We start from the raw sequence: 26,385 nt of genomic DNA, 5'->3' as shown, positions 1-26,385 counted from the left end.
GTTATCCAAGGTCAATCAAAAGTCTACAGGAATTTAAAGCGGATCCAGACACTGATTCCCGAGTCAACAAAGATAACAACGAAGCAATCAACCACACGACATACGTAACTCATATATCCCTATAGTACCAATTGTAAAGTATAATAACATCGAGGCAGTTGACTTCTAACAGAATACACATGTTCTCAATTTATTCAACAGTTTACAGTTTACAATTCGGTTCAACATTCACTTCCCTGTTCTTTCGAGTCTTTCCACACTATCTCATAGTCGCCAAAAGCATAAGGCAATTCGTATATTAACCCGCATGATGTCAAAGATGATATCAAAACAGTCAATCACATGTTAAACACAATTTACACATCCTCAGAGCCCCAATTACAGAATGTAATGGCACTGAGCAGTTATTTACACAAGGCGTATTGAATTCACATACTTTCGAACAATCAGGGTTTTTAAAAGCTTCTTGGATATTAATAACACCCACATAATACCAAAGGATGACATTTCGGACAAAACAAATGAATAATCGTCTCGGAATCGAAGCACACCCGTTCACGACCGTCGGTGGCCGACCCGAGATCAGTTAGACAAACCCACCGGTACAAAACCGTCGGTGGCAAAAGAGATATCCCAATAAAGGTGCTACATAGGCTTAACGTCCCCTAGCATGAAAGGACATCTCAAGAAAGTCATCAAAACAAACATAATACCACTCACCATAACCTGATTTTCCAAAATCCGATAACACTGAAGAAAACATATTCTGATTAGTCGAGGATAAATATTCAGTACTGTTTACAATCAAATCAATCTGTTGTCACCAGCTTCCTTAGCGTCAAATACGTAAGAACATGACAATACACAAGCATTGTTCCTTAAGACACCCAATCACTGGATTTGCACAATTCAGTTCATTTCTAACACATATGTCCTCAATAGTTGAAGGTTGGTTCTCAACGGTGTTCATGGTTAGATCAATCTGTTGATAGCCCAAATAAGGTCTTTCAAGTAAGTCAAGTACTCTAAACGGATTCAAGTTTTGGGTCTATCAATTTCCCTACCAAGAATAATCTGGCTATTTATTCATACGTAATCTGTACTTTCCCTTAACAAGGTCAAATCAGATAGAGGGTCTCATCAAATTAATCCCGTCAAAGGTCTTGCCAAATCAAATCGAGCGAAGGTCCCATCAAATTATATCAAATGAGGGTTCTAACAGGCCCAATCAAACAAAAGTTCTATCAGATTGAATCGGATAAAAGTTTTCTCAATGGGGTATTTTTGGTCCTGTAAGGCACACTTCGTTGCTTAGGTAGATAGTCGATAGTTTCACAACTTTTCTAAGTTCATCAGTTCTCAAAATCATATCGGAGTCATTTATCACAACTGTTCATGTCAAAGTATTTCAAATCATGTACAATATGACATTGTTCACATAAGTTCAGGTGTAGTTGCATGTGCGGGCGTTCATATCAGGAGGTATATATCATAATCAGTATAGAAATTCTCAAATAGGTCTTATATGCAAGCACATGGTACATAGTAACACATTAAACAAAGTTCTTCGGTTACACATAATATAAGATTTGTCACGCAGAGGTTCCAAATTAGTCACAAAAACATAGGTTTACGAGTCAAGTTTAGCATAGTCACATAGTTCAGTCAATTTTCTACCAATCCAAATACATGATCTCGCAATTTATAAAGTTCGTTATTTGGAGTGCTCAACCCCGTCACACAATCACAGAGTCATAATTCTAGTGGTTTAGTCATTGAAGACAGTAATATAACAAATCACCCTGAGCATAGGTTTAGATGTACATGTGCATGTGCAGAGTTAATCCATATTCCAATACATATTTCACAAATTTCCCAGATGGAGCATATACATTCAATGAATACAGTCTCGACCTTGTGGGTCTAACCAGTCTGGATACACATGCAGTAGATACGAAAAAAAAGATGCCGATCCGAATCAAATAATACCCCAAGCGAAGATATACACATGTACTAATTCAGAATCAATCAACACATAAGCATTCATTCATAAACAGTATAGATACCTGGGATAACGTTCACAATATTCTGAGCATTTTCTGGAATGAGTGTGATTACTCTATCCTGATTAGCAATTCCTACCATTGGTACGAATCTAGCTGAGGTAGAAGATTTATTCACATTTCATTCAGTTCGAGGACAGTTCCTTACCATATGGTCCATTTTACCACACCTATAACAAGTCCCAAAAATTCGATAGCAAACTCTTCGGTGTTTCTTACACTGGTGGTGGCAAAGGTTCTTGCCGTAGTGGCAATTGACGTTGTTGTCTTAAAATTTCTGCCATCTCTTGTACTATTCTTTGCAATCTATCAAGTCGGGCTGTGGAAGAGTCTGCCAAATCGTATGCCCTTACTTTATCCATATTCTACACAAATTCTTATTAAGCCTTGCCAAATACCAGGATGCCCAATACAAAAATAAACACAGATACACATGCGTACATTCGCATATAGGCACATTGTTATATTCCCATTTTATGTATCGTCAAGGCACAATCAATCACATACGTAACAGATGATTGCATACTTATCAGATATCGTATGCTGAACATTTACTAGGTAGTTATATACTCAAATCATGTTCATATTTCACATAGACACCCATTTGCAGAATCGAATGCATATAAGCAACTTTTCATAATTCATATGTTCATATTTGTGCATTATAACAAAACGAACTTGTTGTACACATTAGTGCAACAATTCATATCTCATATAATCACATGTTCTTAACATTTGATTAAACTTGCATTATACTTCATACAAAAGATTCACAGGTATGCATATACTAAAGAGCGTACGTATTCAAATAATTTGCAATGCAAGCGAATTACAAACTTATAATACATAATCGTTCACATTAAACATTTAAGCGTATTTTTGATGCTTTCAGATTCATACTTATCACATGAATGCATCTTAGATCTTCTCTAGACGCTTATTGCTCTTTTGGACAAGTGTGTGAGTTATTAACTCGTGCTCTGATACCATTCTGTCATGACCCGAACCCGCCCCTATGGGTTGAGGCCATAACCGGCCAGTAATCACGAGATTACCTATGGCCTCAAACCAAATAAGACAAAACTCATCAGAGTAAAGGGGCCAAACGGAAGCAAATTTAAAACTTTGTCCATAGAGCCGTGCTTATATGCACATCACAACATTCCACATTTACATATGTTAATAACTCACAGCAGAAAGTATAGTAGCATAAGGTTCTGTACAGACAGGATCATTCAAATCTAAGTCAGCCAAACAAAACTATACACAGACGTATACCGAAGTCCTCGCCAACATGACAAAATACACAGAAAGGCAAAAGGGCGAAGACGCGTCTCGTGCGTAAGACGCCAGGGCTGACTCTTCAAAACTTTGGTTGTTCCTTAAAGACTTCAATGAGGCTGGGTCTGGACCTCTCTTGGCTCACCTACAAACACATGAATGAGCGTGAGCGAAAGCCCAGTGAATAATATCAAATAAAGAATATACATTGGAACAATATACATGAAACGGACTTGGGCCCAATTTATATTTCTAACTAATACATACATGCATAGACATATGTAGGTTAACTAACCGCGGTTCCAAACACATCATACGGCCTCAGGTCCAATTCATTAGTATCATTCAGGTCAAACTGGCCTTTGGCCCCATTCGTACTTTTGTTCACATCGAACTGGCCTCTAGCCCATTCGTTTATGTCAAACTGGCCTTTGGCCCATTCAAATGACAAACTGGCCTTCGGCCCATCCTTTCCTTCATGTCAAACTGGCCTCTGGCCCATTCAAATAACAAACTGTTATTCGTGTCAAACTATCATTCGTGTCAAATTGTCATTCGTGTCAAACTGGCCTTTGGCCTATTCATTTATTCATATCGAAACGGCCTCTGGCCCATTTATTCATGTCAAAACGGCCTTTGACCCATCCATTCATGTCAAAATGGCCTCTGCTCCATCCATTCATTCTTGTCAAAACGGCCTCTGTCCCATCCATTTATTCTTGTCAAAACGGCCTCTGGCCCATCCATTCATTCTTGTCAAAACGGCCTCCGGCCTATTCATTCATTCTTGTCAAAACGGCCTCCGGCCTATTCATTTATTCTTGTCAAAACGGCCTCCGGCCCATTCATTTATTCTTGTCAAAACGGCTTCCGACCCATTCATTTATTCTTGTCAAAATGGCCTCTGGCCCATTCATTTGGTATAGCAAACATTGTCCACCAATCGAATCAACGAATCTTATAAAACTTACATGGACGTAAGCAATTGGACAATAACATATTTTAGATATCTTTGTTAGATATTACTCACAGTGATCGGCTGATTGATTTGCTCTGGAGCTTGACCCTACACATCACATAACACATATGGGTCACAACCGATTCAACCCATTCTTAATTCACATATTCCTATTTAGGCTTAATTCTTATTCTTCTAACTCATTTACCATGCTCAATGTATGCCTAAGAGTATTTAGAAGTGAAAGGGAACGGAAAACGGAACACATAATGCATTTTCAAAATTCCAAAAAAATAGGGTCCCCACTCGAGCGTGGACTTCCCCGCTTGAGCGGACCCATGAGGTCTACAAAAGTGCTGGATGCATCAAAATTACGCTCGAGTGTGAAGTATGGCGCTCGAGCTGAAGGTCTGTCTACATAGCTCCCCGCTCGAGCGTGAACTTCCCCGCTCGAGCGGACATCCAAGTTTGCAAAAATACTGGGAGCACGAAATTCACGCTCGAGCATCGGTTTCCCCCCTCGAACAGACATCAAATTTTCTGGTTTTCTAGAACATGTTCTTGAGCTCCAATTCGACATTCAATGGTTCTAGATGCATGCTTTTGGCTCAAACTTCACATAATCATATACTAACATGGTACCAACACCAAATTACAACACAATGGAGCTCAATTTCACAAATTAATCACATATATGTCCCAATCTACACCAAATTCACTTTCAACATAACAATTTCATGCATTCAAGCTCATACTTCTTATGAATGGTACATGCATGTGAAATATAACTTCCATTTCAACTCAAATTGTACAAATGGTGGTCACAAGCATGGATTCTAGCCAAGATTCTACATGGATCATATTTTTCATGCTCAACTATACCAATTCATGGCAATTATACACATGCATGCATTCCATGACTTCAAATTCATCAAATACAACATAATTCTTGTTCTTGATCACCCTTCAACTTTGAATTCACAAAATTACAAGATTAAACTCATGAATTTATAATCAATTACTCACCTAGAAGCTCAATCTTCTCAATAGAAGCAAGTTCTTGAGCCTAGCCCTTCAAAGCTTGAGCTCCTTAGCAAAATCTTCAAAATTGAACCCTCTCTCTCTCTAAATCCTGTTCTCTCTCTCTCTAGAGAGGAATTTCGGATGATGAGCTCCAAAAGGAACAAAGGGAGGGTGTATAATGGCCTTTAAAAGCTCCTTCTCAAATACATTATTCTAATGTAAAATAATTAAGCACTAACCCATTAATTTAATCTAATTAATTTGATCCAAATTAATTTTCAATTAAATTTCACCGTAGGCTCTAAAAATTATGACAATCACGAGGGCGTAATCAATTTCGGGTTCTGTGGCCGATAAGGCCTTCAATTTAAATTTCGAGGCAGATAATCAAACAGATATTCCTACGGTGAATAGATAGAAATTAAAAACCACATATATTCATATAAATGACACTCAAAATCATATCAAACACATAATCATATGCATAAGGAAGATAAATTAGCAAAATACGGAACAGGGGTATCACAGGAGGCCACCCCCTGCTACTTTGGACCTCAAAACAGGTTTTCTACCATGGAAAATCCCATGGAGTTCTGTGGTTTTTAGGCCAAAAATGAATTGTTTCAAACGCCTCAAGAGATAGCACAAAGCATAGCAAACAAGCCACAAAAGAGGGGGGGGGGGGGGACACCCCTAACCCCAACAAGGCCTTAAACCACTATTTTTAACACTTGAAAACAGAGGTTTTTACAGTTGAAACTTAGGCCAAAAATAGCATGCAAAGGTAGCCAAATACTTAAGCAAAACAAAGCTTAAAGAGGGTAACTACTCACCCTTGAAGAACCACAGCAAAACATGCACTTCTGAGCCAAAAACCAAGCTTTGGGAGCTCAAATAAAACCTCCAAGAGCCTCAACAACAAGATAGAGCTATTTGATTAAGAGTCCCTTTGCAAAAGTGTAGAAAAATCCCACTTTCAAGCACTTTCAAACACTATTATATATATATATATAGAGAGAGAGAGAGAGAGAGAGAGAGAGAATTCTAGAGAGAGAGAAAGAATTTTCAGCTCTAAAATTTTTGGAACCCCTGGAAAGGGGGAGGCACCTCCCCTTATATAGAACAAGCAAGCCAAAGCTTTCTTGACAAGCTAGAAGCTTGTTTGAATCCATCTATACATGTGTATGGAGGATACCCTCAGTGTGCAACAGTTGGCACAGCAGGCACACAAAATATTTGAAAAACCAGAAAAAATGCCCTCGGCCAACACATGTGGCCGACCGGCCATTAATAAGGTCGACCGGCCATCAGTGAGGCAGACCGGCCACCACTGATGGCCGATGGGAACAAGGCTTGGCTGATGGGCATAGGGCCTGGCCGATGGGTTGTAGGGCTGGCCAAAAGGCCACCCTCTTCCCTTAGAAACAAAGCCACAAGCTCTTGGTACACAACCAAGCACAAAACAGACAAGTTAAGAGGTCCGAAGGTGAAGCACTCCACCAAGAACTTTAGGTGCTCAAAACGAACACGAATTTGGATGATTATCAAGTGTTCAAACGATGACGTCGAAGTCTTGAGGACGGTCAAAAATAGGGTGTCTACAGTTGCCCATTTTTGACAGAACTCGAAAGTCATGAAATGGTGGGAGTGAGTGTCAAAGCCCAGAGACGACCCATTTTTGACAAGGCCGAAGACTTAGACAAACATACAAGACAACAAAACAAATGTGCCTGCAGGCAGGGGCAAAATGCAAGTGACATGCACAATGCAAAGGCATAGCTTATGATTATACAAAGTGGGCTTTAATGAAACACTTATGCAAAATAAATGCAACATTGTAAACAAACAGACAAGTGACAGCAATCTCACACATTTCAATAGAAAGGATGTAAGAAAATTATGCAATTTTAACTACGCATCACGTAGAAATAGCCAAAAGAACAACAACCGTCAGGCGCACCTGAGGCGGCAAACAAGATCCCAACACGTGGCACACGTGAAGAAAGAAGTGGTGTGAACCTAAGGACACATCCTAAGGTTCCAAGCCACAGGGAACAGTGATAGCAATTGAAACGCATCCAAACATTATGCAAAGAGCAGTATAAGCATTGGAATTCGTCTAGATGCTTTAAACCAAAGCGTCCTAACGTGCCACACACGAGAGGGAAAAGGGAGCGGTGCAAACACCGGAGGGTGGTATAATCATCAGAACACGTTCCAATGTTTCTAACCTAAACCAGAGAGGTATAAGTGTCGAAACTCGATCCAAACGCTTCTAACCAGAAATGTGGTATTAAGCGTCGGACACACGGTCCAAACACTTCTAACCAAAGGGGTGGCATAAACATCGAATACACAACCCAATGTCTCTAACCAACAGGATGGTATAAGCGTCGGACACATGGTCCAAATGCTCTTAACCGAATAAGTGGTATAAACATCGGGCGCACAACCCAATGTCTCTAACCAACGGGGTGGTATAAACGTTGGACACACGTCCCGAACACTTCTAACCGAAGGAGGTGGTATAAACATCGGGCACACGACCCAATGTCTCTAACCAGCAGGGAGGTATAAGTGCCAGACATACGGTCCAAACGCTTCTAACCAAAGCAGAGAGGTGTAAGCGTCGGGCACAGGTCCCGAACGCTTCTAACCAAAGCAAAGCGGTATAAGCGTCAGGCACACGCCCCAAACGCTTCTAACCAAAGCAGAGGGGTATAAGCGTCAGGCACATGCCCCAAATGTTTCTAACCAAAAGAGGAGGTATAAGCGTCGAGCACACGCCCCAAACGTTTCTAACCAAAACAAGGTATAAGCGTCAGGCACACACCCCAAATGCTTCTAACCAAAGCAGAGAGGTATAAGCGTCGGGCACACGCCCCAAACGCTTCTAACCAAAATAGGAGGTATAAGCGTCGGGCACACGCCCCAAACGCTTCTAACCAAAGGAGAGAGGTATAAACACTGGGCGTTCCCGAGTATTTCTAACCAACGGAGTTCAAAGGACAGGAATGATCTTACCTGGAATGCCTCTGAATGAACCGTACATACAATATCGTGCCTTATGCTGTTGAGGATCTTCAGCTTTTCGATTGTGCTTCCAAACCGTAGTTACTACCTTTCTTCCTGACCATGTTCACAACTTTCCCTATTCTTCAACGGGGTGACAGACTAGGTTGGTTCAGTATCCAGAATTGAGGTGCATACCCGCTACCTCAACCTATGGGGCTTCCATACAGATTTCAAGCCGGGGACACACCCCTGGGTATTTAAACCAGACTTCAGTCTCGGAAATCCTGAACCTTTGCGTTCTGGGCATCATCCATTCGAACTCTAGTTTCCACCGTCGCAATTAGTCTCCTAGGAACTCATTGCTAACACAGCCAAGATGCCTCTGGCAGGGAATGATGTTTCATGGATAGCACTTCTGATTGCCATTCTGGCTTTGAAGCGAGCTTGAGCTTGAGCTTGAGGTAGAGTTACACTTGTACTTCAGAGCATTGACAAGACCTAATGAGGTACATTCGAAATGCAATCTCGAAAATTACTGAAGTTGAAACACACTAAGATGCTCCAAATTTTCCCTCTTTCCTTTTGCTTTGTAGTCTGGAACCTATATAGCTTCAGATAGGTCCTTGTTTTACTGTTCTCATATGACATGGGTTGAACCCTGCAGTTTTATGAAAGAACAAATCCTGTTTTGCACATATGTGGAGAATGGCACAGCACTCTGAGCACAAAAAAAATTATTTTTGAAATTGAAATTGAGAAATGAGTTCTCAACCTGGTATTGAGCCTACGACTAACCACAGCCAAAATGACTCAACAAAGGGAAACAAAGGTAAACAACCTAAACACATCTATTGATACTCAAAACGACTCAAACAAGACCGAAGACAAACAAAAACACACACACAACACTCAGACGTGCTCCAATGGCGAGAGACCTCTCAGTTCACAAAGAGCCCACAGCTTTGCCAGGTATTGTTTTCCACCCTTTCTTATTTGTGATTCTCACACCACTCTGGCACTCTATCTCTTGTTTTCTGAAAAAGCCCTTTTCTCACTTTTTCTCTCAGCGCACATCTCTCTATTCTTCAATCTCTCTACTTTTTTATCCCTCCCCTGGGTGGTTGATGGATAAACAGGAAGTTGTGGGCTCTTGCCCCTAGTATTCTACTAGATGCTCCTTCTTTTGCTCACAATAGTGAGCTTTCCCACAGAGGGGTTGTGTTGCGACCAGATGCGCAGCAGATCTGCAACTGAGATCGGTTGATGATGCCCCTGGCTTAGCTTGATCGAGGCGAGTTACAACATGTCCCACCGGCCAGGTATATAATTGATTGGTCTGACACATTACGTTTTCTACGTCCCCATTCCGAGTCAGACGCCAGTTTGAGCATGATCATCCAGATGAAGGAATCAAACATCCTGCTCTATTTTCAATTCGTGCTACGAACTCGGCTTGATACCTCGATGCTTGAAGGATGTGAGAGCTTTTTGCCCTTTGCTTGTTAGCTTCAGTTGTGCCCTTTCTGGCAAGTAGAGTGCCTTTTTCGGCAAGCATGGTGCCCTTTTCTGGCAAGTAGATTGAAAATAGGGAAAAGACAGAAAACCTGACTCAACTGTGCCCCTAGTTCATCATTTTGACCATTTTTTTGTTTTTTGTTTTTTGGCTTTCTGCTAAAACAATTTTGACCAATATGAGAGTTTGATTAACATGCTTGTTCAATTTTCTGATTCGAAATCATGCAAATCAAGTTGTGAGCACTGAAAATTTTTCTTTTTTGGGTCCAAGAAATGGTCTAGTTTTGGAAAAATGGAATAATTTTTGAGAGAATTAGCCAACCTCAGTAAAAATTCTCAAAAACTATTTTTGCAAATGGCCACTGCTCAACCAACACAGAATTAACTCTTGAGATGCACAACCTCAGATCTAAACTTGAATTGTCTTGTAGCTGAATCTTCCAACGGAATATTACAGTCCGAATTTGAACGAAAACAAGCCAATTCGCACATGGATAAGATAGTCGAGTTTGAACAAGGATAAACCAATCAACATGGATGACCCAAGCAGGCTGAAAATGATTGGGGCCGAACTTCAGGATGAAGTTGCCTACGTATCCCAAACATGGGAATCAGGCCTGACGTAGTTCCGGGTTGGGGTTCACTCGGCTGTTGACGCTCTCCTTTTGCGCTCTAACTTTTGCCAAGACCGCCCTTCCGAGTTTTCAACCTTGCGAGCTCTATTTTTCTTTTCTTTTCATTTCATTTCTGCTTTTTTCCTTTTCTTCAATTCTTTTCTTCTTTTCTTTTTCATCTTTTCTTTTCACCTTTTCTTTTCATCTTTTCTTTTTCATCTTCTCTTTTTCTTTTCCTTTGCTTTAACTTTTGCTTGGGTCGCCCTTCCGGGTTTTTGGCCCAGCGAGCCTCTCAAGGGTAAAAAGTGTAACTTGTCCATGTTGACTGGTCGTAGGATCTTGAAGCCATCTGAATCCAGGAGAATGGCTGCTGTTTGCTGATGATGTAGGAGTCCATCCAATGGGGGCTAAAGTTGCCCCTAGTGTTGTGAATAGGAACTCAATTGTCCTTCAGCCAAAATTTTCTTCTCTCCGTTTCTTGGATTTGGCTTTCTGGCCAGTCTTTATTGGTTTACGGAAAAGACTCATCTTTGACTCTTCGAGTACATCTGTCATTTTTTGCCCCTAGTTCAAGGGATGCTTCTGATCTAGCTTTGCAAGCTTCCTTTGCTAACATCTGATCTTATTGATCTGACTTTCTTGCCCCTAGTTTGAGGGTTGCTTCAAATCTGGCCTGACGGGCCTCCTTTGATGTCATATGACCTTATTGCCCCTAGTTCATGGGCTGCTTCAAATCTGGCCATACAAGCCTCACATTATGGTTGATCGTTGAACATTCTGAATCCAAGTTCAAGGTTTGAAAGAAAAAGGGTTTGAGTCTTGAGGCTGAGAGCGATCCTATGCTGCACAATCTCAAGATCAATTCCATGCATGTCTTCGCAGGACCATGCAAAAACATTTTTTAAAATCTTTTAAGAAAGCGACTAGTCGCTCGCGCTGAAGATAGTGTAGAACCAATCTGGATCAAGCCAGGATCCTTTTCAGTACTCACATTAACAAGCATGATCTCATTCATTAAGGGCTTAGCATGCCTCTCTTTCTCTCAATTGATCAAATTTTTGCAAATCCCAATGAATTCCTCCCTCTTTGTTTTCATTACAATGTTCAAAAAGTTTTGAAAAACTTTGGTCAATGCAATGATTTCAAGGCACAGAAAAGTAGGTGAAAAGCACTGCCATTTCATTTAAATCTTCTGGCACAACTGGCTTCATGGCAGAAATAGACGCAAAAGAAATGATGTAAAAGACAAACACAAAATAAGATAGTGATGTCCGAGGTAACAGCCCCAAAATCACCTGACTCTAACACAACAGGACTGACTTGATACAACAAGATAGACTCGACTGACTCAGTACAAAAAGACTGACTCAATACAACATAATAGAACTAACGCAATACCCAAGTCAGAAAGTACAGAAACTAGCATTCGCAATTTGCTCAAAACAGTGCGTGCCATCCACTACATCAGGAGTAAACTGAGCGCCATCAGCAGGTGGTTCATCCCCCGATCACATAATCACATTATCCCTCAAGTTCACTGATCCAGTGCCGATAGACTTTGCAGAGCCTGGTGCGACAATGACCTTATTATCAATCAAATCTTGTATTTCATGGCGAAGACGAAAACAAAGGTCAGTGTCATGACCGGTTTGTTGATGGAAGGCACAATATTTGGCCGGGTTATGAGAGGGAGGGAAGTTATTTGGCAGTGGGCATGGTTCCAGTGGCTTCAGATGCCCCTGTCTGATCAGGACCTTTCAGGCTGCTGATAGAGACATATAGAGCGGAGGTAAAAATCCTCTGGCCCCGGGGTGGATATTTTGCTTGTTGTGGGGTGGTCGGGTTGGATGTACTGGCGAAAGGATTGGCAGGTGCTGACTGGATCTGCTGATCTCCGATAGATGTAGGACTGAAGTTGAGAGGAACATTTCTGGTACGACGGCCCTTCTTCCGGCTTGCCCATCGGTTCAAACTGCTCTCATTCTGAGTGGCAAAAGTGTCATCCACAGTCTTTGCAACAACTGCGAGCACTTGTTGTTTGTTCAGTCCCTCGGCTTTCAAAGCCTCAACAGCCCATTGAAAGTGTTCATGGGGACCAATGCTTGCCCCTACCTTGTTCTTTCCACTTGCCTCCGCTTTGCCAAGGGATTGGCCTTCTTCAAATGCAGTCGGTGATGGAGCCAAAACCCCAAAAGCTAAATCTGCCACAGTTCTCTGCAAATCTTCAATCATGCTCCCTAGTTCAGAAGTAGTGGGTTTATGGGTTTGAGATGTTTGGGGTTCGAGGGCATTTTTCTTGCACATGCCCGTGGTTTCTGGGATAAACACCTCAGGCTTGGGTAGATGGGTCGGGGTGTACATACTAGGATTGTAGGTGGGTTATAGTGTATGTACGAGGTTGAGATGTGGATGAGGTACTTGGTCATTAGGGTCTTGAGGTGGAGCTATCGTCTGGTTGTCAATGAGATTTTGGACCTCATAACGAAGGCGGTAGCAACGATCAGTGCCATGACCGCGTTGTTGATGATACACGTAGTATTTGGTTGGGTTATGTCCGGTAAGGAGTAGGTCAGGCAGAGGTTGAGGATTAAGGGGTTTGAGATACCCTCTTTCCATCAGGACTTTTAGTGCGCTGGTTAGGCTCATATAGAGAGGGGTGAAAGTTCTACCCTGAGCTTGGGTTGGGCTGGCTGTTTGTAGGCTTAATTTGGAAAAAAGGTCGGATATGGCAACTGTCTTGCTTTTAGTGGGTTTGGGAGCAGTGCCACCGCCAGCATTGGTACCCCCGGAAAACACCCTCCTTACCGGTTCATTTATTTTGGGAATAATCCCTCTCTTGAACGCACTCTCAATCTGAACCCCCAGTTCATGCAAACTTCTGAAAGTGAATGGTGGAGCCACTATTAACTTTTGCAGCATATCAGGCTCAAGATTCTACACCACTATCCGCACTTGATCCCTCTCAGAAGGGCGATCTGTCATCTGTGCTGCCTTTGCTCTCCACCTTGCAACAAATTCCACAAAAGGCTCTGTTGGGTTCTGGTGGGTTGCTTCAAGCTCTTGAATGGTCATTTCAACTTGGGTATTGTAAGAATACTGATCGACAAAGGCCTCAGCCAACTTTTCCCAGTTTTGCTTCACTATATTCTCCAACTCGACGTACCAAGTGGCGCCTGCACCCGACAAGGTTCTACCATACAGAGAGAGTTTCTGCGACTTAGTCAGACGCATCGGTTTTAGGATGTCCAAGAAAAGTCAAACATGTACCATAGAATCTCCAGTCTCGTCGAAACGATCAATATGTGGCATTTTGAATCTGTCTGGGAGTCGTACGGAAGCCTCGGTGTACCTATCCTCAATGTCGGGAATGGAGTTAAGGCCATGTGCCTTTTTGAATTGCTTCTCAGGGTTAGCAATTTTTAATGAGGTCAGGTCGGGCTCATTAATATCGAGAGAATAAAGCCTCTCATTAGGCTGCACTAGAAGTTTGAAAACTCGAGTTTGAGCCAACCCTTCTTGAGGATCCGTACCATGCAAATCTTCAACTGGCGGAAGTGGGTCAAAGTTCACCTGGGGTCCCGAGACTGGATGTGTGGTAGATGCCCCAGATGAGCATTGCATTTCAACATTGGTCTCATCCTGCCTGACGATTCCCTGGTTTAACGCCGCTATCATGGCTACAACTTCTTCTGGACTCTGTGCCATCACAGTCTTCTGAGTTTGAACAAAGGTGATGCGATTGGTGGCTGTCGGATCAGTTGGACCGGTGAACCCTGACTAGTCTTTCTTTGCCTTTCCACTGGAGAAGGAAACACTGGTTGCCCTTTTGAACTGAATCTCTGTTCTAACAAAGTCTATCAACACAATTCCAATGTACCCGGGAGGTATCGAAGCCTTCTGAAGCTATGGTTCCAAGATTACCTCCTTGAAAAAGAGAAAACAAACAGCATCTCAGCCTGATTTCACCAGAACAAATATGAGCATAGCTGAATGACTGTGCTCTCTACTGAATTCTGTCCAAAATTCTGCCTGAAAGCTGATACCCTCAGGCCGATACTCAGACTTGCAACTGATACATATATTCCTGCAGAGTTTCACTCTAAAAGCATGTATCAAGCAAGTGAGAGCCAAAACACCCCTATGGTGGGGTAGGGTTTCCCTGTTCTATTTTGTTAGGAGCTGGGGTATCACTACGCACGCAGCGGCTTCAAACAACCTACATTCGAGTAAGCGGCCTGTCCTAGCTTGGAATGGTCTCTATGGCTTCCGATATGCGACTAGGCCGAATGGTCGAAAAGGGTGCCTCGGTAAAAATTGAGGTTTGTGTTTCCATCGTGGCAGAGCCCGTAACCGGTCAGCCTTATGGCACGCTTTTCCAAGCAAGCCTTCGGTAAACCGTTCAGGAATAGCAGATGGCAAACACTGTGACTTAAGAGCACCAATGCAAATGCAATGCAAAGAAATACATAAGTGTAGACAAAACAACATATCACGAGTTCGAGTCAAGTTCTCTAAATCCCCAGCAAAGTCGCCAGAAACTGTAGACCGCCCCGAACTCTCTCCGCTCGGCCCCCCTTTTGGAGAGGGCGCGAATTGGGTTCTAGCTGCTACAACTCAGACTCCTATCACGGTTCTGAATCTAATCTCACAAAGTGCAATGTAAGACTGATAAATCACCAAAGAGTCCAAATCCGACAAATTATTTTGGAAAGTCGATTTTAATCAAAAAGTACCAAACATGGATTGCTTTGCCAGGTTTTAGAGTCGCCACCTAAATATTTTATTTTGAAAAATTTAGGAAACCCTGACTCGTGCCTAATGCCACGTGTCCGTCATCACCAAAGTTGCCTCAGCTCGGGAACTTGGGTACAAGAGGGGAAGGTCCTGAAATGAGCACCCCCGCTCGCCCGATCAAAGGATCGGCCTCTACTAAACATGATATGCTATTTCGAAAACACATGTGTTCTTATTCCAGTTTATTAGCTAACTTTACTATGTGATGCGCACAACATACAAGTATAGACTAAATCACTCAATTTGGAACAAAACATCTCATGTCCATTTTTCGAAAATGGTTTGGAAGTGCTACTCGCAAATAGGCTAAAATGCGGATTTGCCACCCTCATGTGGGCTTAAAACAACATGATTTGCCACTCCGCAAAGTGGGCTTAAAACTCACATTTAATGAATTGTTCAAATTCAAGTAATAAAGCCTTCACCCACAGGCATTAATGCAGTTAAACACTTAAGCAAATAGCCTCATGGAAAGCATGCTAAACATGGCAACACTCACACTCATGCAAGTATGCTAAAGCGTAAACACTTACAGTGTACTCCGAGCCAAAACAGAAAACTAGTTAGAAATCATGTATGATCCTAGCTATGTCGAAGATGCCTAATGCAACGCATGCAATAATGTAACTAATAGGCTCGGCTATCTAAGATGGCATATGAATGCAACACTTGATAACATTTTTTGGAACACGTATTCAAGAAAGTGTATTAAAATACGTTGCAGTTTGAATGATGCGCCGAGCTCGGTGCCTGCAAGACAAATGAATGATGCACGCATGAAAAGCATAAGGTATGCTAATTGAGATATGCCCTAAACTAACCATCAAAAGCGGATAAGTAAAAGGGAGAAAGAAATGGGGGTTGGAAGACATGCACACACGCACGCACCCTTATTACAACATTGTGCCCTCTCGACGGAGGGTCCGAATGAATAAAAGCTAAGCTAATCTACTAACTAATTAACTAAATAGCTAATTAATTACAACACAATTGAAATTAAATAACTAGCTAATCCAAGCTAATTAATTACAAACCGAATTAATTAATTAAACGCTTAACTAATCAATTACAAAAATGACTAAGCTAATAAACTAATTAGCTAAGCAATTTGAATGAACGGCCTCGGGAAGCGAGGGGGATATGCATGCTCGGTTGGCTTCACCCCGAAAATCCACCGCCTTGCCTCAAGATGCCTCTGTTTGCACTCTTTTGGACCTCTAAAAATTATGCCAGCTTCCAGACTGTTTCTGTTTGATCCCAGGAACATGTTGAGGGATGATCGGCTAGAAGTGATGGCCATTGGCCAGTATTGGTGGCCGGTCAGCTGGCTTGGGTGGCCAATCGGCTAGGGCATGTGGCCGGTCGGCCACTGATTCCTGAAATTTTTCCTTTTGCTGCAACAGTGCACAAACAGAGGCATAGCAGTATATTTGCAAGGAAATGTGTGTGCAACTACCCTCCTTATCATGTTTCAAGCTCAAAGGAGCGTAGTACTCGACTCTCAAGCCACCAACCATGCATCTCAATGCATGATGGCCGAAGTGTCAAGCTTGCACAATGTTAGTGAATGCACAAACAACACATAAGAGCCTCCACCTCTATCATGCATGGTCAAGAGGGTCGGCAACCAAGAAATGTGACACATTTCATCACTTGGAGTATGAAACATCTCACATTTCTTGTGTTTGGATTAACATCCGATCCAAACACAATGCAATGCAAACAACATGCTGATCTTTCAATGCTAAAGCGGCATGCACAAGACTCAATCATGCAAGCAATGCATGCAAGACATGTTAAAAGGGGCCAAGAGCACTAAAGCAAGTGAAGAACATTACTCATGAGGCAGGCACTATCAATCTCAAATGGTCAAACCAGCTAAGGACAGACCATATATACTCCAAAATAGTGGCCAAAACACACTAAAACTTAGGCACAAAAAGTAAGAAATGCATGCTCATTCATTCGCTTGCAAGCAAGGCACAAAGCTTAACTTTGAAACACATTGAGAGAGTGATACATATGAGAGTATGACAGTGAAACATGCTCTGAAATCACATATCAAATGATGACATATCATGAAAACATCACAAGTAATGCATGCTAGGGGCCTCAAACACAAAGCTATTGAAACCCAACTACACTATAGCTATACAAAGCTAAGCATATATGACTAATACCACTTAAAACAGACCTCAAGCATGTTAAATCAGTGGCAAAAATGTGCTGGAGCAAAGCTAACACATGCTAGGATGATGAGCTAAAACCTTAGGCATGCAAGGCTAGTAAGCAAAATTACACTACAAGTGTAAGATGCAAGCAACAAGTGACCAAGACAGCCCAAAATAGAGCTTAAACATGTTAAAATATAGGCTAAAATATGCTTGAACCAAGCCTACATTAACCACAAAAACAAGCCACTTTGGAATGCTAACAAGGCATAGCAAAGAGATACAAGGAGGGGAGGCCACCCCCTGCTACTTTGGACCTCAAAACAGGTTTTCTACCACTGAAAGTCCCCTGGAGTTCAGTGGTTTTAAGGCCAAAAAAGAATTGTTTCAAATTCCTCAAGAGATAGCACAAAGCATAACGAACAAGCCACAAAAGAGGGGGGGGGGGGGACACCCCTAACCCCAACAAGGCCTTAAACCACTATTTTTAACACTTGAAAACATAGGTTTTTACAGTTGAAACTTAGGCCAAAAATAGCATGCAAAGGTGGCCAAATACTTAAGCAAAACAAAGCTTAAAGAGGGTAACTACTCACCCTTGAAGAACCACAGCAAAACATGCATTTCTGAGACAAAAACCAAGCTTTTAGAGCTCAAATAAAACCTCCAAGAGCCTCAACAACAAGATAGAGGTGCTTGATTAAGAGTCCCTTTGAAAAAGTGTAGAAAAATCCCACTTTCAAGCACTAAAATATATATAGAGAGAGAATTCTAGAGAGAGAGAGGGAATTTTCAGCTCTAAAATTTTTGGAACCCCTGGAAATGGGGTGGCACCTCCCCTTATATAGAACAAGCAAGCCAAAGCTTCCTTGACAAACTAGAAGCTCGTTTGAATCCATGCATACATGTGTATGGAGGATACATTCAGTGTGCAACAGCTGACACATAAAATATCTGAAAAAGCAGAAAAAATTGCCCTCGGCCAACACTTGTGGCCGACTGGCCATTAATAAGGTCGACCGGCCATCAGTGAGGCCGACCGGCCACCACTGATGGCCGATGGGAACAAGGCCTAGCCGATGGGTTGTAGGGCTGGCCAAAAGGCCGCCCTCTTCCCTAAAAAACAATGCCACAAGCTCTTGGTACACAACCAAGCACAAAACAGACAAGTTAAGAGGTCCGAAGGCGAGACACTCCACCAAGAACTTCAGGTACTCAAAACGAACACAAATTTGGATGATCATCGAGTGTTCAAACGATGATGTCCAAGTCTTGAAGACGGTCAAAAATGTGGTGTCTATATGTAATTTTTTTTGTTTAAATTTATATCATAAAATTATTATTAACTTAATGTTGTTTACGATTTTTTTTTAAAACAAAAAATTATAATTAATAAGTGCCCCCTCTAACTTAATTTCCTAACTCTGTCACTGCGCGCGCGCGCACGCGCACACACACACACACACACACACACATATATATATATATATCATGTAATTTAGAATTGAAATTACCATTATCCAAGACTCCAACAATGACATCTTTTCCATAGTTGGCTTTGTCTAATAGTTGTTGATTGTTTGTGATGGTGGGCGCGCGCGCGCGCGCACACACACACACACATATATATATATATATATCATGTTATTTAGAATTGAAATTACCACTATCCAAGACTCCAACAATGACATCTTCTCCATAGTTGGCTTTGTCCAATAGTTGTTGATTGTTTGTGTTGGTGAAATCATGTTGTCCTTGTTGTTCAAGAAAGTTCACAAAATCCCATGATCTTGTTGTTTGAAGACTGTATCTTTTGGGCTCGCTTTTGAAAACCGAAATCACTTCCTCCCTCTCTGTTAAAAAAAAATCCATTTCATACTAGGTTTGTTGGAACTTCTATAGTAAAATTCACAAACGAATTAGAAATTACATATACTAAACTAAACAAATAAAATAGTAAGCATAAAATTCAAGAACACAAAAATATTGCACTAAATGTAGAAGTAGAAAAGTTGGCCTCTCAGAGTCTAGAGTTGCGTTGTTAACAGACTAAAGCACATCCAAGAGAAAACTTTTTTTTTTTTTTTTTTTTTATCAGCAAAACAATACTTTATTGATGAAAAAAATCACAATATATGCAAAATTTACATCAACAAAGCAGTGCACAAAGTATCATAGCTAACCTCAACAATCCCAACTAGGTTGGCACCATAAAGAAAGCACAATCATTTGTGAGTACTTAACCCGAGATTGGTGAGAAATCAATCAAAAACAACCAAAGAAAGAAAGATAAAATACAGAACAGCAAGACAGGCAACAAATCCACAAAATAGCAACAGTAACAAACAATGAGCTACCAACCAAGCCAGCAACAGTAACAATACATCCAAGGGTAAACTTAGTTTACTTATAGTATGTATCGTTCAGGTTCACGACCACTAAAAAATTTGAATGGAGAACACAAAACATTTTTCGTCCCCTCGTGAATGTGTTAAAAGTATAAGAAATTAAGGATCGTTTTGGTATGACTTATAAATTGATTTTTTTGTTTATTATGAAAATACGTGCAAAAAATTAAAGAGATGATGTAACTCAAATAAGCTAATAGATTGATTTTTTTAGATGTTGCAAAAGAGACCTAAGTTTTAATATAAAAAAATTTACGAACAAAAGTACTTTGAGTAAGGAAATATCGTTGTTGTAATTTTAATGATATGATTGGATATTTAGTAATAAATTACTATTTCGTCTAAAAACAGTAAACCTTTTAGCACAAAATTATTGTCCCTAAAATTGATTTATTTGCGACATTTTTTAAATTTGTTGCTATAGGTAATTTTTTTGACTTTTTCGGACAGCCTTTTTTGTGACAACTTACATCATGATTGAAAATGGTATACTAATGTTTTTGCAACATTTTTTTTTTTTTTAATTTTAAAAACTTTTGGAGACCAAGGAGTTTGATCTCTAAAACATTAATATGTTGCAATATTATAAACTGAACGAGTTATAAGATAAATTTAATTTTTTCACAGCATTCCTTCAATAAAGTGGTGTTTTAGAAAGTTGGTAAAAATTTGACTTTTTTATTTTTTTTGTGACTTTTTGACTTTTTTGTGCTAAAAAGGCTAGCTTTTTTGTGACTTTTTTAGTTAAAAAGGTTAAAAAATCAAAAAACTAACTTTTTACCATTTACCCAAAACATCCCAAACTAAAGTCACCCAAAATATAATAAAATAAAGGAAATTGTCTCAATAGAAAAGGTGATAATCACACGGGTAGATGATAGGTTTTGTTGGTAAGCGGGATGAACAGTGATCAAATAACATCTTCCTTCTATTAATAATAATATCAAGGAGTTTTCTTAAGTGTGCAAGTGCACACCATGTGCCACTTACACAAAAAGTGTAAGTGTAAGATGTAAGTATAAGTATAAGGTGTAAGTGTAAGGTGTAAGGTGTAAGTGGGTTGCACATGGTGTGCAACCTCAAAAAAGGTGTAAGTGTAAGGTTTAATTTTTTACAAAAGGTGTAAGTGTAAGATGTAAGTGTAAGGTATAAGGTGTAAGGTGTAAGTTGCACACCATAACCAAAATAGAACTCAAATATCAAGTGCTAGTAGTAGTAGTAGTAGGGGATTTGTACTTTCGAATCTCTTTTGGCATATGTCATTTTTTTGTATCTTTAATTTCATATTTTTTATGAAATTTTTTTTTGTTGATCAAAAACTAAAAAAAAAATAAAAATAAAAAATAAAATAGAACTCAAAATAGTATAAAGCTAGTTTTGTAACAGAAACATAAATTTGAAAAATGTTTAACTATACATTTAATTTTGAAAACTTGATAACTGTTGTGCATTGATTTTGTAATGAAACCACAAAACTAATATATTAAATATATAATAAACATATTTTTATTTTTATATTAAAATTACAAACTTTAACACCCCTTCAATGTCATACGTATAGGCATTAAAAAACCATGCATAGGAAATTCATCTTTAAAAACAGAAAGAATGAATTTTTTGTTAAGGCACTAAACGGAAACTACACACACACAAAAAGGGGTATTTAACTAATTTAAATATGCTTATCATTCTTAAAATGGTTATGCAAAAGAAGTTTAAAATATTAACAATTATTTTTATTAAAAATATTAGGATAAATTACAAACACATCTTTTGAAATTTACTTACAATACGGATTGCCCTTTGTAGTTTTGAAAATTACAAATATTTTCTTATCAAAAAAAATTTATTTAACAGAATTAAAAGAAAAAATAAAAATCCTGACTGCCCTCATATACAACAATAAAATTACCTAAATTGTTAATTGAAATATATTTTTGACATCATTAGAAATTGTTAATTGACTTCATAATTTATTAATAAAGAGGATAATTCATTATGCGATTAGAAAGTTGAAGGGTGGAATGTAATTTCGAGAACTATAAGGAGTAATTTATACTTTAAATAAATCTCAAGGAATGTATTTGTAATTATAACAAGGTTGGTTACCAGCTAACTTGGCAGCTTGATCTGGGGTGAGCCATGCAGAGAAGCCATTGATGACCTTCTTGTAACTATAAACCAGAGAAGCTTTAGCTTCCTGTTTGGAACTCTTTATAGATAGTAGATAGGAGTGATGAGCATCTTCAATTTCTTGATAAGTCTTTTCCCCAAGGTGCTCTCCAATGTAGACAATATAAACCTGTGGTTATCCAAACAAATTTGAATAAAGCAATTCACGTCAATTGATATATCAATTAATCTATTAATAAATGATATGATATAATTTTAAAAATTTTAAGTCTTTATAATTTGTATAATGGATAGGATCCATAGTTTTAAAATTGTAATGTTATAACATATATTGTTACACTAATTGATATATTAAATTATGGTTTTTCAGCAAGTAAGTATTGGGACACATTGGCATTATTTTCATTTGCTCTTCCCCAAAAGAGAACTCAATGTTAATTTGACACAAAAAATAATAATTATAATATTTTTAAAATTTCAAAAATTATTTTGGTCCTAAAAGGGAGAATCATATATGAAAATGATGATTTATTTTTTAAAATTTTTGGATAAATTACAAATACTCTATGTGATTTGGTTAAAATATTAATTACCTCTAGTGATTTTAGAAATTACATCTCCCTTCTTAAAATTTCTAATCGCATAACAATTAACTCATTTCATTAATCAACCATTCAATTACTTCCTCTGTCCCAAAATATTAGTCATTTTTGGAGAATTTATCTTTTTTTGATAGTACAATTATTACACTTTAAAAATATTCACCATGTTTGTTTTCAGTTTTTTGAAAACACTTTTCAGAAAATTCTACTTCCTTGTTTTTCGTATTTATTTGTTTTTACTGAATTTTTTTAATATTTTAAGCAAATTTTTTTAATATTTAGACACACCTAACATAAATACATTTAAAAAAGTATAATTTTCATGAAACAAAATCTTTAAAAAATTCACTAAATACCAAAAATATAAAAATTCAGTATAATTTTAGTATTTTTGTGTATTCATTAATTTTTAAAAATATTTTTTCACAAATATTTTATTTTTTAGATACATTCAAGTAAGGTGTATCTAAAAAAAAAATACTTAATATTTAAAAAATATTCACTAAAAAAAAAAAAAAAAAAAAAAAACGAAAAACAAAAAACTTTATTTTTTTCAAAACTGAAACCAAACACACTCGTAAACTATACTTTGGTAATGCAATTATTACACTTCAAAAATATTAATGTTAATAAATTTAAAAGAAGGGAAAAATAGGAAATTCATGTCACTTTAATCCTTAATTTTTGAAAATGATCTAATATTTTGGGATAATAAAAAATGGAATAACAGACTAATATTTTGGAATGGAGGAGTAACAATTTTGAATGATGTTAGGAATATATTTCAATTAACAATTCTAATAATTTCATTGATATATAAGAGGATAGTTAAAAATTTTATTTTATTTTATTTATCAATTACGTTAAATGACAAATTTTGATATTGAAATATTTGTAATTTCTAGAAGCACAAGAAAACAATTTGTATTTGATGCAAATCTCAATGAAAGTATCTGAAATTTACACTTGCATTTTTTTACCAAACTAGTGTTGATTTTACCACAAAAAAAAAAAAAAAAATAGTGAACAAATAAAAAAAAAAGGAGCAAATTTTAGTAAAAATAAAAAAATAAAAACGAAATAGAAAATAAATTTTACAAAACAGAGTGTTGGATTTCAAAACTTATTTAGTAAATTGTTTATGTTTGGTTGACTTTTCAGATTTTTTTTTTTCTTTCCAAAATAGAAATTAATTTGGCGAAAATAAGCACTAATATATGTATATATATGTGTGTGTGTGTATACATTCAAATTGTTAAAAAATATTTTTTCCTCAAAAAAGAGAAAATAATTATGAATGTTTTTCTTTCATTACTTTTATCAGGCTAGGTGTTTTTTTTTTTTCTTTTTTTTTTTCTTTTTTTTTTTTTGTGTGTGTGTGTGTATGTGTGTGAGACAAAATAAATTTTGAAAACTGAGCCAAACAATATCTCATATTTATGTTTGTTCAAATGAAAACCCTATGGCTCCATTTATTTCGTCGTAAAATATTTTTCATGTAACTTAATTTTGAGCAAAAATAAGTTTCTATTTTTGTTTTCAGGTGTTTGGTTAGCACTTAAATTAGTTTTCACAACCAAAATCTTAATAAGAACCAATTATAAAGTAAACTTTACAACAAAAATCTTAAAAGAGAACGAATGATAAAGAAAGAAAAAAAAATGATATTCATACACAATTTTCATGTACAATTGGACATAAATTATCGATTTTAAACTTTCAATGAGTAGATATAAATGCGGCACATTATTATACATAAAATTTTTGTGTACAAATTTTGTTTATATACCATTACTTAAGAATAAAATAAAAAAATGATTGAATGCAACAAAAATAATAATCCCCAAACTGAATTTGGGTCAATTGCTCAATCATAATATATATACATAAAATCAAATTAAACCAAACCAAATTAAGTTTTAAGTTTCATCAAATGAAATTAATTATACGAATTCTTGTTTCCCATTTGATTTTATTAAGGACTATTTGGTTATAGTCAAATTAAGGAGATTTTTATCTCTACTTCCGGAACTATCCCACTTCAATATATGTCTATCCCTTCCCCTAGATTATATCTCTATTTGGTTATTTGGTTAGATTATATCTTTATTTGGCTATTTGACTATTTGATTTGATTACACCATTCTTCATATCTCTATTTGATTATTTGGTCAGATTATATTATATAAATGTAGATAGAGAGAATAAAGACGCTCAACTTAAAATCTAGATTGAATATTATTGAGCCTGATTAAAAAAATATATATATTTAAAGGTAAATCAATTTACCTTTTATGATAAAATATATTTTACGTAAAAAATATTATACTTAGTTTTTGACCATCAAACAAAGGAAAATATTAGCCTACATATATAAACGATAGGTACTTTGAATTTTTGTGTGGTTGTTTATCAAAACATGAAACAAAAAAAAAAAACAAAAAAAAATTAAAGAATACCAAAGTTACAAAAATAGTAAACATAAGAAAAGTAAGGGAAAACCTGAGGCTGAGCGCAAAATACTGAGAGAAGGAGATGAAGAATGATGAGAATAAAGTATGTAAGAATAAAGTGATGATTCTTCATCTCTTACGTCGTTTTTTTTATGTAAGATTTGATAAATTAATGTGGAATCAAATGAATTCAAATGGTTGATTTCATTAGAATTTGCATGGGAATCAAATGAATGATTGATTGAATGATTTCGACACCATTAATTGATTGAATTAATTTGCCACCACTAATTGATTAGACAATTAACCAATTCATTGGATTACTTGTACAGTACCAACTGATTTCCTAATCAATTACCTGTCTACCAGTTGCCTTCAATATTGAGTCCAAAATTGTTAGTCTATTCTCTCTCTCTCTCTCTCCCCCACAAGTGGAGCTACCTTATCTCCTAAATTAATTTCACTGGGGACTTGGTTGCTTCATTGGGCCTCTCTGTTCCTGTTTGTTTTTATTTTGCTAGTTGATGCCTTTTTTTCCTAGTGGTATCCTGGTAAATGATTGGACATGTTTCGCAATGCTGGAATGGCTTAACGTTGCTTTGATACCTTTTGCATCCACCCTGCTTTTTTGATGTATGTTTATATGCTTGTTCATATTTTTTTCATCAATGAAGCTTTTTTGCCGATCAAAAATAAAAAAAATAAAAAAAAAAGAAAGAAAAAAAAAAAACAAAGGGCTAATTGCGTAATAGTAGGTTAAAATTTTTTTGATGATTTGGAACACAATATTGAATGATGAAAATTATTATTAGACATTTAAATTTAATCTTTTGGATGAAAATTATTATTAAATATTAAAATTTAAAGTTTTTCTTATATTTATTTAGAGATCTAATTGATATTTTGTTAGGAAAGATGAAGTTTCAAATGAAATTTCGTTGCCACGTTAGCAATTGATTATAGATTGCAGTCGGCAGTGGGGGTAAATTGATCCATATCGATTAGTTTAGATGCAAAATTTATATTATTAAAAGAACAAGGGTTAAGTAGATTTTTAACTAATAGTTTGAAGGGTAAAATTAAATTCTCTTAAAGATTCATTATTTATTTTAACGGATTTTTTTACACCTAAAAAAAATAGCGTTTACGAAAATTTATGATAACATTTATGTATTTTTGTGGATTTATCACAAAACTCAGTAGTTTTGTTACAACATACCTAGTGATTTTTTCATAACAAAATGCGTAAGCTGAGCCGGCTCAGACATTTAGGGTACCCAAAACGAACTCTTGATATGGGGCCTCTCATATATTTAAAAAAAAAAATTATGATTAAAAGATCATATATTTAAATT

General features: G+C 37.5%; 1 protein-coding gene across 3 annotated transcripts in view; it reads right to left on the bottom strand.

Moving 5' to 3' along the window:
* The window catches only part of LOC114310149 (subtilisin-like protease SBT5.6), a 43,857-nt gene extending 18,622 nt beyond the window's left edge, over positions 1-25,235 (bottom strand). For 2 of the 3 annotated variants that reach the window (XM_082887487.1, XM_082887489.1), the window contains exons 1-3: positions 25,080-25,235; positions 21,952-22,144; positions 19,099-19,287 (exon numbers count right to left, since the gene is read on the bottom strand). In XM_082887487.1, the coding sequence (XP_082743613.1) occupies positions 19,099-19,287; positions 21,952-22,144; positions 25,080-25,163 (466 nt within the window). In that variant the 5' untranslated portion in view covers positions 25,164-25,235. The remainder of the gene's footprint in view (positions 1-19,098; positions 19,288-21,951; positions 22,145-25,079) is intronic. The other variant, XM_082887488.1, reaches the window with a different exon arrangement.
* Between the last annotated feature and the right edge of the window lie 1,150 nt (positions 25,236-26,385).

This window comes from Camellia sinensis, chromosome 9 (assembly GCF_055761805.1).
Source record: "Camellia sinensis isolate YWXY chromosome 9, ASM5576180v1, whole genome shotgun sequence".
Classification (NCBI taxonomy): domain Eukaryota; kingdom Viridiplantae; phylum Streptophyta; class Magnoliopsida; order Ericales; family Theaceae; genus Camellia; species Camellia sinensis.
Note: the sequence above shows the minus strand (reverse complement) of the source record. Positions and strands in the feature narration are given on the sequence as shown.